Below are 16,774 nucleotides of genomic sequence, written 5' to 3' on the forward strand. Positions count from 1 at the left end.
ATTGAAACTTAGAACCTAGTATAAGGTTTGACTTGTTTTGGGAGTACTGCATCGCACAGAGTTTAACGATCATGCCAAGGACAGAAATTTATGTTAAAATTCAATCATACATAGTGATTTATGTCTAGAGAATAATTAAAAGATAATTTTTCATCACAGAATTGTATGAACTGAAATATCAATATGTAATATACACCAGTTGATATAACATTGCCACTTATAGGTACTCATAACTATTTTTTCTAAAACTGACTGAAGTCCGCGATAATTGAATATTCAGAGATCTTTCTGCTTGTTGACTTCAATTTCGAACCTTCATTTGTCATGGTTCGGGTTGGCAGCACTGTAATTTTTTGCATCTGCGAGTCATGATAGTACGTTAATAGGGATGGTTTTGTTTATACATTTCTCGGGCTACACAAGCAAGAGACTCGTGATGAGATAACATGAGTCAAAATTTTGTTCATCATATTCAATTTCTGAATTTGTATTTATCAAACACTGATGAGTCAACTTCGCATTCAAGAGCTCATGAATATTAGAATTGTCAATTTGATTTCTCTTTTTCCTGTTTCAAGGGCATGAAAAAGATTTCAAACATTGATTCATCAAGATATAATTCTGAACTCGTTTCATCGCCACTGGAACATGGCAAAGGGCACATCATACATCACATTTTCAAAACTGAATATGGAAATAACTATTCGTATACCATGAGAACGTTATGCCATGATTTCCGACAAAAATGGTACCTAAAACACCCACTGTAGTCAGTTGGTACTTCATTGTCAAAGTTGATAACCAGTAGCAAGGCATTGTGCAGTGGTTGCATATAAGGTATGTTCAAAGAATAAGGTGAATTTTCATTTTTCTCATTGTCTCCTCAGAAGTAGTCCCCCTCAGATATAATACGCTTTTGCTAGGTTTTTTTTCAGTTCTGATATGCACTTTATGGTATATCCTTGAGCTCTGTCAGTGATTCTGTTTTCATCTCTTTGATCCTCGCAAAACACCTTCCTTTCATGGGTTTCTTCAATCTTATGAACCGAAAAAAGTCACAGGGGGGCAAATCTGGTGAATACGGTGGCTGAGGCATGATTACAGCAATAACGAGTTAGCATTATCGTGATGCAAAAGCCATGAATTGTTTTTCCACAAAACTGGACGTTTTCTTCGTATTGCTTCTCGTAAGTGACGCCTACCTTATTGACCGTACGACCAATTGTCAAGAACTGCTGATGCTTGTTTGAAAGTGATTGACAATGTTTCATGATGAATTTCATTAGTTCAGACTTCCATCGTCTGATATTATATAAAATGATTTGAAATTCCTGGAAGAACTAAGAAGGAGAATAGCTGAAAATAACAATTAAATTGAGCAAAAAAACCTGAAATGAAATAACAGTGAAATAAAATACAAGTGAAAATAGAACAACTGAACAGAAAATAAATATTAAGAGATTCTAAGCCAAGTTACTTCACGACGTCTCAATTGTAAGTATCTACAATCATCTTCGGGTGATGACTGGACTAATTCCTTCGACAGTGACTATTTATAAGTCATTCGAGTACTTTCACTTATCTCCTCTTTCCTTTTTCCGCTTCACCGGTTTAGTGGGAGATGACCGTTTGGCGGGAGTTGTCCATTTTTCGCTTGATTATGGGTTTCCATATGTTGCGCATCTCTACGCTAGCTTGACTGAATACATTGTTGGATAACATGTATACAGCTTCTTTGAATTTCCTCCTAAACCAGTGTTCCTCCCTGTGTATGATCTCAGCTTGGAACCACTCGATGTTATGTTGATGGGTCCAGACATGCTCTGCTATTCCTGATTTGCTGGTTTCCCCTCGCTGTGTGTGTTTCTTGTGCTCGGCAATGCGAACATTCAATGGCCTCTTAGTTTCACCGATATAGGATTTTCCGGAAGGGAAGTGCAAACACTGGTTGTGACGGCTTCTCTTCCTTGCGAGTCTCCTGCTGTCTTTTAGCCAAGGTCTGTTCCACCATTGCTTTTGGAGTAGCCATTCCGTTGAAGATCATTTCTGATGATGTCTAGTTCCTTCTCGAGAAGTCGATTGGTGGTGGTTGGATTCGTGGTTCGGATACTGTCCCGTGTGAGTGGGTTTTCGGTATACAGATGTTTTCCACTTGCTGTCGGTCCTCTTCACCAATACGTCTAAGAATGGCAATTCGTTGTGGAATTCCTTCTCCATTGTGAAAGTGATGGAAGGTCTTATGTTGTTGATGTGTTTCAGGGAGGCGTCCAGTTCATATTCCCATGGTTCCATATTATGAAGGGGTCGTCAACGTATCTCAACCAGACACGTGGTTTCTTGTGGGCTTCTTCAATGGCCACAGTTTCAAACCATTACATATATATGTGGGCTATGACTGGGGAAAGTGGCGATCCCATTGGCAGTCCCTCATCATCAGGGATTTCAAATAATCTTATATAATATCAGACAATGGAAGTCCGAACTAATGAAATTCAACTGCTGATGCATTACACCACGGTAATCGAAGAAAACAGTTATCAAAACCTTGAGATTTGATGGAACTTGGCGTGTTTTTTTTTTGTTTTGGCTCTCCTGGGTTCTTCCATTGGGACGATTGAACTTTGTTTTCGATGTCATAACCATGTACCCATGATATGTCATCAGTTATGTCTCTTTGAAGCAAATCTGGATCACCGTTGACGGCGATGCTTATGCGACGGTTTTTTTGGCAAAATTCAGTAATTTTGGAACGAACTGCCACACTTTTTATTGTCCATAATTTCCGACAAAATTGCGTGGCATGAGCTAATCGATAAACCGACATCCTTAGCAACTTTCTCAACATTTTCATCGGTTGTTGATGTGCTGGGGGGTCCAGGGGCGTCCAGTTCACATCTTCTCGACCTTCTGTGAATATCGTGTATCACTTGTAATCATTTCCTGTGTCACTTGTAAACATTTTTATGTCAACATTTCGAGTGTTTCTGAACACTCAATTTCAACTGTTCCACAAAATTGTGAACATTTGTTCGAGACGAGTGTACCAACTTAAAAAATAAAAAATGGCTGGGTACATAGCCCGCGAATTTTGAACTCCATCTTATTTTTTGAACAGACCTCGTATGCAAGAAAACAATAAAAAGTAATTTGAAATCATTGTCTTTCTGATCAAACTGTCTTGTAAAAAAAACTGAATCAGTAACTGAAACACCAATTGGTAATATTATGATTTTTGTCTCAAAATTGAGGTTGGAACTTTCCAAAAAGTTTTTGTGTAATATCCCCTTATTCCGATTGGGTATTTATTGCCAGAGCGTATTGTTATGCAACAGAAAAAGCATGCTTTTGTGATATCCATGTGAATGTTCTTTATCGAAGGTGGTGGATTTGTAACTCATGTGCTAACCAAGCGTAAACGACCTAGAAGTTAAACAATAGTTTATTACCTTATATTTTATGTTGCAGTAATTTACAGTTTGTAGTTTAATATTTTTTTTGTAATTTTCATTAACATTATTCTGGTAGTTGTTTTGAGATCTTTGGTAGTTTAGAGGTGCGATGGGTATTATAGGGACTTGTGAGGCAAGATGGAAGGAGACAGAATAATAGATCGGTGGCCAAGGTTGCTCAACTTCTGGGGACGACAGAACGGTTTGTCAATCAACACGTGGGATATCCGGAAGAGGTGAACACAACTAACTATAAAAGTATATTAGTAATACCTGCACGAGGATTTATTTGAGTGAGAACTGGATAGTTAAATGCATCTGAAAGATTCTGACATGTTGAAAATCATTCACTTATTAATTAATTGGTTAATTATGTTGCGACTCTTGTCGAAACGTTTCATTATGCTGGTCTATAATATTTTCACGATAACTTTGCACCGACATCATGAAATCGCCGACTATTTTGCCAGGCTGTCGAAAGAACTGTGATCAAGTTACTTCTGCGTAGAGCTGCCTCTCAGTTGGTCATTTCTCACTATATAAGGCCGTATATGGGGTCAGTGCAACTTATCATGAAAATTTTATAATGAATAAAATGGGAGTAACTAAGATCTATGCGAGCCACTCCACTTAACAATATTGTGCCTATTGCTTTGTTTTCATTACCTAATAAAAAATTGATTGAGCATGCATTACTCACATGATACTTTATTCGAGCTTCTTCATGACAATGGAAATTCAAAACGTTGTAAAACAAATAAGATTGGTTAAAAAACTCTCAAATAATAATAATTCGAAAATATTATTGAGATTATCTGGATTTTCCCTATCACCTCCATTATTAATGACTTTTGGGACATCCTGTGTGTGAAATGAAAACCGATCTTTTTTCGGACCTACTTCCAGAACAGGCACTACTCTTAAACACCAGAACTGCAACACTCTTCTACTTTTTTTTTTCATCACGAAGAAGCCTTCTGAATTCTGCTCATCTGTATCTGTAGAGTAGGGAGGGTGAGTGTAAACCCATATCACTTAGGCCACATGTGACCCATTGTACTTCCTCCCGAGGAGTTGTCCTCCTAGGTCATCGTCCATCCTGTCCTTTCCAGGAAGGTGGATAGGTCACTGCATAGAGGTGTGTCCACTAGCCCCATATTATATAGATGTTTCCTTAGTTGACAGTGGCCAGTCAGAAATCCTATTGTTAAGCATAGATTTTTCCTGGTCATCGCTGGATATTTCTTCGGCGCCAGCTTTCCAGGGTCGCCCAGGGTGATCCTGACAAGACTGCATCCTTTGATTCCATCCCGTCTCTTTAGGGATTGAGCATGGGTGTAACGTTTGGCAAGTTCCGCAATTATCGAAGTCATCAGGCCGTAGGTGTCACTTGGTCCTTAAATTCTTAGTCCAGCCGCTTCCTTGGCTAAAATGTCGGCAATACGATTATCTTTACTCCTGTCGTGCCCTTTAACCCACCTCAGGATAATGTTATTGTCTACCGAGGCTTTGGCTAAATCTTGGTAGCACTCTAGTACTAGCCCTGAAGTAACACGTCTGTTCAAGGCTAATATGGCTTTTCTACTGTCAGTGCAGATTGTTATGGGTTCAATTTCATCACTGGCTGCCTGCAGCATAGGTTGCAAAGTAAGCGCTTCTCGCCATAGGCTGAGCCTCAATTGACTCATTCCTACTTCGAGGTTTACACCAGCCGAGCGCAATCGTAACATGACCATTAACGCAACCTCCTTAACGTACAGGTCCAGAGGGGTCAAACCCGTGATTAATTTCATTGCCGCGGTTGGTGTTGTTCTCATGGCTCCTGTGATGTTTAAACAAGCCATTCGCTGTATTTGATATAATTTTTGGATGGCCGTTGCTTGTAGAACTTTCGGTCCCCATGCAATGGTTCCGTACGTTACCATAGGTCTTATTATTGCAGTGGAGATCCAGGTGACCACACGGGGTGAAAGACCCCATGTGTGTCCCACTGTCTTCCGACATTGTTCATAAGCCACATATGCTCTTTTTGCTCTACTCTGTAGCTGAGAGTTCCATGTTAACTTCCTGTAGAGGGTAGTACTAAGGTATTTCACCTCTTTAGAGAAGTTTAATTCTGCTCATGTAAGCAGAATTGTGAACAGCAAATTCATCTCTGGAATTCTTTTTTTTTGGGCTCTTGAAGCCAAGTCTGGGTTCTTCACCTTCTCGAAGTAAACAACTAAAGAGAAGAAATGAATTGTTGCCTGAGTAAATAAGTGATCAATTGAGGGTATTGCCTGCAAGTTTTTTTCCGAATTATAAAGTGGCTTGCATAATTCTGCTCGTGGTCTTATGTCAAAAAAAGATTAATGATCAGATAATACATAATGATATCCGGTTATTCGCTTCAAACAAGTGTGCAATGAATTTATTCAAAACCTTGGGCAATGTAATGGAATATTTATATTGCGCTATTCACTAATACAGATCATTCATAAACTTACACATGACAACTTTTCTTGTATATACCCTTAAAGACTTGCTTTTTTTACATTTTTGCGACAGTTACATATTTCTATTAGTCAGTCACATTGCTCAACTTCGATTTGTTTTTATAACCCTCTCAGTTCTACCAGCTTATAGTTGAGTCAATGAATGCCATTCCCAATGCAAGTGCTCGTACTTTCAGAAGTACATAATAATTATATGTGCACAGTTAATATACATTTTTATAGCATTTTCAAGATTATCAAATACAGGGCCGTAGCGAAAAGAAATACCGGGGGGGGGAGGGAATCCAAATTTTCCCAACTTTCGAAAAAGTGAAAGCCGAGGGATTAGTTACTATTATAATATATAAATTTTCTTACTTAGCTATCCATAGATTGGCTGAGTGCCTATGCCCGTTAGGGTATGCACAAACAAAAATAAATTTTGGTAATTATAAAAATAATAATGGGAATTATTCTACTTTGGACCAAGGTCCTTGGTTTTCCACCATATCCACCATGTATAGGAATATTCAATACAAATGAAAGGAAACAACACTTAAATAATATTGTGCTTGTTGTTTTCTACTATTATTATTTTTTCTATTTTCACGGCCCAAAATTTCCCAACTTTTTCCCAAGTCGAAAAAGCAGGGGGAAGGCTTCCCCCGTCTCCCCATGGCGACGGCCCTGATGAAATATTATTTTTTGACCATTCAATGTATTGTTCCAAAGTACCACATTCTATAAGGTAGTAAACCATGTGACAATATGACTTCATGTGGCAACTCTTGTGCATCTAAAATAAAAAACAATTCAACAATCCGTGCTAGGAATCGCACGTTAAAAAATGTAAGACCTCGTTTATCCTTAGGTCGCACAAGTTTCGACTTATGAGGGTTGTCGAACGTAGGGGGCGACAACTAGTTAACGGAAAACAGATCAGATCATAAACTTTTTGAATTGACTAGCAAGGAATTGAAAGTGTTAAAAATAAATTTGCCGAATAGTCATCACTGCAAAGACAGATATTACAAAGATTAACGGCATTTTTCGTTCAGTTTTTAATAAATATTTCATGTTGTGTTTTCAGAGACAGGAGTAAAATGTTGGATCTAATGATAATGTAAAAAATATGTTTTGGGAAAGAAAGTTTTTGGCTATCTACTACTCTATCTTGATACAAAAAAAAAAGGATGAGGGAGTCTTCCAAAGAAAGGAAGGAAGTAACTCTATACATGGATGTGTAGATCATGCAAAGAAGTAACTTTCAGACACAAACTGAAAGAAAGTCCTCCTGAAACAGCTACTTTCATATAAACATTGAATTATACGAAAGAAAAAATTCTTTCGAAACAAATACTTCTATATGAACACTGACTTATACAGAAGATACTTCTCTCTACTCAGTTTGTATTTCAAACATTCGTTGTGGAATAAAAATCAGATATCATTCACATGAGTTCCACTTTAAATGAATGGTAACAAATTGCACTTACATAGAACACTGCCATCCTCACTGGTATACACCGATGTTTCGCCTTAAGACACTTGCCCTAAGGCTCTTCAGTACCAAATTGGATAACATTATAGAAAATACACACACTTCATTCATGAATTACGATTTTTTAATGTCACGGAATAAGCTTGATCTGCTTATGTCATCGATGACATCGTAATGACATTCATTCACCTATTTGCTTTAATCCCAGCCAAGAGGAATCTTATTTGAATTGAAGGGGTTATATTTTTTAGGAGTGATTAATTTTTGGGAAAGAAAGTATATATATATATATATATATATATATATATATATATATATATATATATATATATATATATATATATATATATATATATATATATATATACTTTCTGTATATATATATATATATATATATACTTTCTGTATATATATATATATATATATATATATATATATATATACTTTCTGTATATATATATATATATATATATATATATATATATATATATATATATATATATATATATATATATATATATATATATATATATATATATATATATATACAGAAAGTATATATATATATATATATATATATATACAGAAAGTATATATATATATATATATATATATATATATATATATATATATATATATATATATATATACAGAAAGTATATATATATATATATATATATATATATATATATATATATATATATATATATATATAGAATAGTAGTTTTTCGGGGATTCGGTCTGATTAGAATAAATATTTACTCTTTTTAGCTGCCCAAGCTTTCGCTAATGTTTATTAGCTTTATCGAGGGCTGTGCTATGTGAGAATATTCAATTTGGAAATTTCAATTTTGAAATGACAATGGTTGTCATTTTGATGTTGAAGACTTCTTTCAAAATTGAAATTTCCAAATTGAATATTCTCACATAGCACAGCCCTCGATAAAGCTAATAAACATTAGCGAAAGCTTGGGCAGCTAAAAAGAGTAAATATTTATTCTAATCAGACCGAATCCCCGAAAAACTACTACTACTATATATATATACTACTATATATATATATATATATATATATATATATATATATATATATATATATATATATATATATATATATATATACTTTCTTTCCCAAAAATTAATCACTCCTAAAAAATATAACCCCTTCAATTCAAATAAGATTCCTCTTGGCTGGGACTAAATCAAATAGGTGAATGAATGTCATTACGATGTCATCGATGACATAAGCAGATCAAGCTTATTCCGTGACATTAAAAAATCGTAATTCATGAATGAAGTGTGTGTATTTTCTATAATGTTATCCAATTTGGTACTGAAGAGCCTTAGGGCAAGTGTCTTAAGGCGAAACATCGGTGTATACCAGTGAGGATGGCAGTGTTCTATGTAAGTGCAATTTGTTACCATTCATTTAAAGTAGAACTCATGTGAATGATATCTGATTTTTATTCCACAACGAATGTTTGAAATACAAACTGAGTAGAGAAAAGTATCTTCTGTATAAGTCAGTGTTCATATAGAAGTATTTGTTTCGAAAGAATTTTTTCTTTCGTATAATTCAATGTTTATATGAAAGTAGCTGTTTCAGAAGGACTTTCTTTCAGTTTGTGTCTGAAAGTTACTTCTTTGCATGATCTACACATCCATGTATATATAGAGTTACTTCCTTCCTTCCTTTGGAAGACTCCCTCATCCTTCTTTTTTTGTATCAAGATGGAGTAGTAGAAAGCCAAAAACTTTCTTTCCCAAAAATTAATCACTCCTAAAAAATATAACCCCTTCAATTCAAATAAAAAATATATAATATCGTTTGATTGTCTAAGATTGGTAATAGAAATATACCCTGTAAAGTTTCAAGATATATTTGCTTCTCCATTTCTAAAAATCAGCTCACTTTAATAACTCCCTCATTTAACATATTGTTAGAACTTTCAATAGTTATTGCGATGATATCAAAATATTGAGGTTTCTTTTCTTGAAGTTGAAAAAAATATGTAAAATGTATGTTTATTAAATTTCAGTTATCATTACATTATTTTTCAAGTGTGTAAAATGCGGATACTTTTCGAATTCATTTTATTCTATGCAGATAATTTCAACGTATCGAATCAAAAAATAAATCTCTCATTCCCAACCTATTCAGTGGGGTTTTGAGTCCCTGACAAACCGTCTATTTAGAGTATTATTTAGGAATGACTCCTGAGGTACTGGGCACCCCGTGGTAACATACGGTGTGTAAAAGCCAAATGGAATAAATTCATTATTTCGTTTACTATACATATTAAAAAAAATCTCGGAACACATCAAGTGTAAATTATGATTTCACATTCATCAACGTAAAAATGTCGCCCCTACCTTCAATCCCCTTCGAATGACAGGTACAACCCTCATTTTTTAAATGGGGAGTATAGGTTTGTGATATATCGTTTGAAAGGTCTCTTCAACAATTAAAATGAATTAAAATCAAGTGGTTACCGAAATACGATCAAATATACTCAACAACCAAAATGTAATGCAAAACGTAATGAAATGTTAGCACAAGTGCTACCCAGTAGCTAACTGAGTTGAACTTCGCCTTTTTTTATGTCAGCAACTAGCTCTCTAATTTATTTGAATATTTGTATGTAACTATAGCTGGGTTACAATAAAGAGGATTATTATCATTATTATTATGTAGAATTAGAGAAAGAACTATGGATGTTAACGAAGTAGATGTTCAAAATGTTCACCGCGATCGTCTTGGCAACATCCTAATCTCAAATAAAACTGTCTTCTAACATTATTTAACATATCAGGCGTGACCGACCTAATCGTAAGCGTTATTTGTTCTTTAAAGTCATTTAAATCTGAAGGTTTAGTTTTGTACACATCTTTACATATCCCCATAAAAAAAATCTAATGATGAAAAATCAGGTGAATACGCTGGCCATTCAATTGATTCTCGCCTCCCTATCCACCGATTGGGAAATGTTATATCGAGGTATTGCCAGACATTAACTTGGTAATGTAGTGGTGCTCCATCCTGCTGAAACCATTTCGTATTCACTGGAACTTGAGGGTTTCCTGGATCAGAATATAAATTTGCTAAACTTGGAATGACATCAATTTGAAGTAGTCCCAAATGATTATCGCCATTCAAGTTGCCCTCAATGAAAAGGGGACCAATGATATCGTTTTCTACAATCCCTGCCCAAACATTAACCTTTTAAGGGTATTGCGTGTGTTTTTCTCTCATCTAGTGAGGATTTTCCATTGACCAGTAGCGGCAATTTTGCCGATTGGCATGACCGTTAAGAGACAAAGTACCCTCATCAGAAAACATAACATGATCTAATTGGATCTTCCCCACATGACCAAGCTCGCAAAGCTGCTCTATTTTACTTATCGTTCCTTGGGATATGGACGGTAAATTAGGAAATTTCTCATGAAATAGGCGAGCTAGTTCCTGTTGTGTTCGGGTTTTATCTCCGTAACCAATCATTTGTAAAACTGTTATTTCATGCATTTCCGTTAATCTAACCATTTGTCAGACTTGAAGTTAACGAACTTCAAACTTAAATTGAAATACTGACAACTAATGTTGTAACATACAATACAAGCTGACAAGGCGTTTTAAAAAACGTTGCCACAGTTTTTCAAAAGATATAATTTAAAAAGAACATTGCTATGGTTTTTGCTTACTTTCTTATTATCAATACCTCAACATGAAATAAGTTTTGAGTATATTTCCAAAAGTTTGATTATATTTTATTGAATTTCGGAAACCACATGATTTTAATTCATTTTATCTTAATTGTTGCGATAAACTTGAAAGCGATAACATTTTTGAATAAAGAATGAAGATACCTTTCAAACGATATGTCATAAGCCTCTACTTTCCATTTAAAAAATGGGGGGTTTGACGGAGGTTGAAGGTAGGGGTAGCATTTTTCCGTTGAAGTATGTCAAATTATAATTAAATTTGCTGTGACTCGGGATTATGTTAGAATATGTACCGTAACCGAAATAATGAATGTATTCCATTTGGCTTTTACACACTGTATAATGAAATGTGTAGAACTGAGAAGGTTACATTTGTATGAGAACAGCTCGGGTGGTTTAAGTATTGCTATTCCGATATCCAGGTGGAGTTGTGCATAAAAAACATGAGCGATATAATGGAACTGCTCTTCCGCAGAGATATAGGATCCACTTTTAAAGATCTAACTGTAATCATCCAGTCAGCGCTCCGAACGATTATCCAGAGCCATATAAAAATGGAGAAAGACAACCCCCACGCGGTAAGTGAGTGGTTACTTTGATCTTTGAAATTTAAACAAACCTCCAACATCCTTAACATCTACTTCTTCTGTTTCAGAGTAATCTCGTTGCTGTAATGTTAGACATATTTCGACAGATGACAAGCGACCACTATTCCGACTACATAAAGAAGTTCCCCACCAACTTTGACATCTTGGACTTCTTGATGGAAATCCTCGTGGTTTTCAAGGAACTAGTCAGTAATTCCGTGTTTCCCAAAGACTGGTGCGACATGATCATGTTACAGAACAGCATCATTCTCAAATCGCTGAGGTTTTTTTCTCACACGATAAGAGATTGTTTTTTCCAAAAATTCGAACACGACTCTTGGAATAACTTTTTCCATTGCGCGATAGCTTTCATGACACAGGAGGCGTTGCAGTTGGAGAATTTTTCTTTCAACAAGCGGATGAGGATAGTCGACCAATATAAGGATATGAGGGTGGAAATGGGTTTTGAGATTAAAGCCATGTGGTTCAATTTAGGTAAGTTTATCAGTTTTTTTTCAAGGGCGGATCCCAAGCTCTACAGGAAAATCCTTAAGGCGCTCTAAGAGCGGTGTCTGTGCAAAAGTAGCCATTCGTGTTGGATTTGAATCGCTGGAGATTAAATTTATTTAGAAAAGCGTTCTCAGGAAGTTTATTCCACATAAACGCAGTTCTCCAAATGGAAGAGTTCTTGGACAGTGAAGTTCGAGGTGTACTGAGTTGAATCTCAAAAAGATGAGCAGCCAGTCCGTCGCGTATTTTTGATATGTACCGCTCTTGGTGAAATGAAGTGTGCCAAATCACTTGAACACCTCCAGTGAAAGTATATGTATAAAAGATAGATAAATCTCCATTTCTTCGATTTCCAGACTATTAAAATTGTAAGTTATATTCGTGTCTCCAATCAAGCAGAAGGCTCTTTTCTGGATGGAATCTAGCAGCTTCGGGGTATGCTTAGCGCCGGAGATCCATACATGGTAACAGTACTCCAAAGGTCTGATCTGAGCCTTATAAAGCATCAAAAGTGACTGGTTCGGAACATTGTTCCAAGCTGTTGTGAAGCACTAGGAGACATCTCCTTTATATTGGCAGATGAAAACCAAGACTCGCCGAACACACCTTGAGGTGTCTCACGGTGGCCTCCGCGAAGGTTTTAGAAGGTGCAGCGATATTACTGTCGTTGCGCGGCTTCTTCAACCTTCTTGGGGTTTCATCCGTAGAGGTGCACAAGTGAGGGAACTTTCCTGCAGGGGCAACCGGTTCCTTGCCTTTATTCAAGGCGGAGATCTTGGCGCCCGCCGCAGGAAGTGCCCTTGCTGTTGGAGGTGGTGTGGGGGAGGAGGAGGGTGCACTTATAGTTGCTGCCACTCCTGCCTCTTTCGCTCTTTTTCTCCTTTTGGTCTCGGCACCGCAAATGCGCTTACGCCTTGGCATTTGTATTATATCACGAGGTGATCTGCCATGTTCAGCCTCATTCCGAGTGGTAGATTGGGGTGGACATTTCTGTTCATCTCCGGCCACCGCTATAAATTGAGGTGAGCATTTCTGTCCAACCTCGGGATTGGTTTTTGTTTTTTCTGTGTCTGTTTTTGTATTCCTTTCATTCATGTGTGTTCTCACGAGTAGCAGGGAAAGAGTTGGTCACTCTGGCAGAGCCCCGCATTATCAGAGCCCGGTTACTCAAGGGGATCGTTCATAACCGCATATCACCCTGCGGTCATTCAGCTGTCGGCACGATTTCTCACACCTTAGCTTGGGTAGGCTGGTCCACGGTGGCATGTTTCGCAAAGGCTTTTGGGGAGGTTTGGTTCTTCTCACCCTACTTATTTCTGCCACTAACCAGGTGTCCGGCGACCCCGTCCGTAAGGCCACATTGGCTTCCCGGACAGGGCTCCCCTATCCGCCACCTAGGGACGCGCCCGATAGGTAGCCCAACCCACGGGTGTTTCAAAGACATATTGGTTTCCATTTTAACGCCCAACAAACTTATCCAAGCAGAAAGCTGAATTGTCTGTCCTGGCATTATCATACCCTGTTCGGAGACATTTATCTTTTTGGAGAAAACCGATGCCTGAGTTTTCGTAACATTGAATTGAACCTGGTTGGTTTCACTCCAATTCGAAATGACCTCTAGATCATCATTAATATATGCAACCTCCTGCTGTCGGTGAAGATGTGCACCCACAGCCGATGTCCTAGAATCCAAATGGAATAAAGAGACAAGTGTTCTGTCGTCAGCAAAGCAATATGTTCGATTCTTGTTGTTGAGACAATATGGAGGGATCCATATAGGAGACAATATGGAACCCCGGGGAACCCCAGCGTTGATGGTAAAAGTATTCGAGAGATGTCCATCGACGGCCACTTGCAGGAAAGCCATACACAGAAATGATGCGACAAGCCATAGCATCGAAGTTTGGGTCATGCCACACACGGTCAAAGGCCTTAGAAATACCAAGGGCAACAGCTCTTAACTCTCTATATTTCTCGATTGCGTTATTCGACATATGGGTGACATACGATAGAAGGTCGCCTGTTGATCTTTGTTTTCGAAAGCAATATTGATGATCGCTCAAGATATTTAAACTTTCCAAATATTTGAGGATATGGTGGTTTATGGCTTTCTTCGTGATTTATGATATCACCGATAGCAATGCGACTTGGTCTCTAGTTACTTGTATAGAGTTTATATTTTTCTTGCTTTTCCAATTGGATTTAACTTGAACTATTCGAAAACCGGAACCCATACACACCGAACGCGTTTGTGATTCAACACTTGATTCAACCCGCCATAGGGCTCCTCAGTGGTGCTAGTCTGAACCACAAATGCATTGCTGGACTCAACTGTCCTTGAAAGACAAACCTAAGTGAGTAAGGTCGATGATATCTCTCCGTCGATGTCGAAGTTTGGCTTTGCAACTAACCGCCTTGCGGAGCCTCATTCGTCTTTGATATTTGAGAATTTTGTTCTCTGTCGATCCAATACATGGCGTCTTCATACGGGAAAATTTCGTTACGTCACAGTCATCGCCGCATCAGGAGAGGTAAGGGCACACCGATGAATACGCATTACTCAGCCACATGCCGTGGAGTGCACATCTCGCTCTCCTACCCTTGAACGGTTGCTGCTGTGACGTCACACCACTAACTTGGTGGGCTCACACCGATGGAACATTCATTACTTGGGGGATAATTGAAGTATGCAGACGTATGTTTGTGCATAGACACGCACATGATAAACTCTGTACCGTGCATTCACACACACCAACCAAATGTAATTACGTCATTATGTCACACACAAAATCTCATACGAAAAAAATTCTGAATAATCCATGCACCAGACACTTCAAAGTCACATCGCCTTGATTTTACTAAACAAAAAAAGCAATTAATACATCATAGTGGTGGGGGGGAGGCCCAGAAACGGCTGTAATCTACTACACGTGTTGGGTCTAAAATTCGATACAAAACTCACTTTCGCCAATCACATTAACGCAATAAAAGTTTTTCCCATGTACTTTCAGGGAAATGAAGTATTTGAGCTTAGTTATATTTTTCAGGTCAAAATAAGGTCCAATTCGTGCCTTCTCTCGTCGGGCTCATACTCGAGATGACTTTAATTCCAGAGCCAGTCCTACGCAAAGCTACCATTCAAATATTCTTCGATATGATGCAGTGCGAATTCTACTCGTCACGCTACGAGATTGAAAGTTACGGGGACACTAAACGAGACTCGTCTCACATCAAGGCGAATTTCTCGGAATTCGAGAACGAGATGATTGTAAAGCTGGACGCTCTGTTCGAAGGCGGCAAAGGGGACCAGGAATATAAGAATTTGTTCCATGATATCATGATTGACCTGTGTTCCAAGCACACTACAATGAACGAAGAGGGGGTTAAGTTCGTTAAGATAGTTTCGAGGTTGATGGAAAGTTTGCTGGAGTATAGGAATATTATCACGGATGAGAATAAAGACAATACCATGAGCTGTACTGTGAATTTGTTGGTAAGTGATGATAGGATTCCCAGACTGGTGGATATTGTTACGTTTTTTCCCCGTGGGTTTATCAATAATTGACTACACTGAACAATAATCAAACTTAACTTTATTTCACTTTGAATACAACAAACACTTCAACTATTATTTGAATGTCTAAAGCCTTATTAGATCACTTCGCATACCGCACTGTATCGTCCACTTCACTGTATACTTGACTGTCTGAATACGCTTGCAGCCAGCGTTTAAATATCGCAATCGCACATCGTAGAATGTTCGCCGAAGTTCCATCGACATTGGTAGCATATTTCTCGCTGCTTCTCGAGCTGCAGGGAACATTGGACATTCCCGCGCTCTTAGATATGTCACGTTTGGTTTATGGTTACCAGTGGCGGCCGCCGTTACTTTCTTTCGGGGATGATCTACAACAATATAATCAGATCAATAAAGCGTATAATATCAAGTATCAAATATTTTCGAATATCTCATATTCTTCTGATTTTCATCCAATAATCTACCATGAATATTATTGGAGTTCTATCTCAACACCAAACCCTTATTTTTAACACTTTGACACGTGTTTCAATAACCAAATCATCATCTTCAAGAGGAAGATTAAACTGTTGGGATAGGACTCCAGTAGTATTCATTACTACACCGAACAATGCATCACAAATAAATAATTACCATGACAAAATGGTTGAGCTTTCGCGGCCGAGGTTTTCAGTGTCATTATTTTTCGGGTTTGAAGGCCAGCGATTTTTTGAATTTTTAGGACGGATAAGATTTTGGATAGTGGGATATTCGTGAAAAGGATACTTCGTCGAAGATGATAAGGATGTCCTTTTGTTGCATATAGAAGGATTTCAAGTGATAGGAATTTTGGTCACATGATGAGGACTGTTCGGCTAGTGCTAATTTTAATATTGATCACAAGAAGTAAACATTGCCACAACTTCCAAAAAACACTATATTGCTTGTTGTACAATGATTCAATTCAATTTTCCATAGTAACTTTGAATATTTACAACCCTTAGCCTCGGTACTTA

At 37.4% G+C, this 16,774-nt stretch overlaps 1 protein-coding gene across 1 annotated transcript in view; it reads left to right on the plus strand.

The window, feature by feature from the left end:
- The window catches only part of mbc (dedicator of cytokinesis protein myoblast city), a 71,674-nt gene that overhangs the window by 27,756 nt on the left and 27,144 nt on the right, over positions 1–16,774 (plus strand). Inside the window, 4 exon segments of the mRNA XM_074173454.1 lie at positions 3,572–3,685; positions 11,567–11,722; positions 11,800–12,226; positions 15,289–15,734. Of these exon segments, the coding sequence (XP_074029555.1) occupies positions 3,572–3,685; positions 11,567–11,722; positions 11,800–12,226; positions 15,289–15,734 (1,143 nt within the window).

This window comes from Leptinotarsa decemlineata, unplaced genomic scaffold (genome assembly GCF_025532065.1).
Source record: "Leptinotarsa decemlineata unplaced genomic scaffold, Ldec_3_MD MMD2_P_RNA_scaffold_12, whole genome shotgun sequence".
In the NCBI taxonomy this organism is placed as follows: domain Eukaryota; kingdom Metazoa; phylum Arthropoda; class Insecta; order Coleoptera; family Chrysomelidae; genus Leptinotarsa; species Leptinotarsa decemlineata.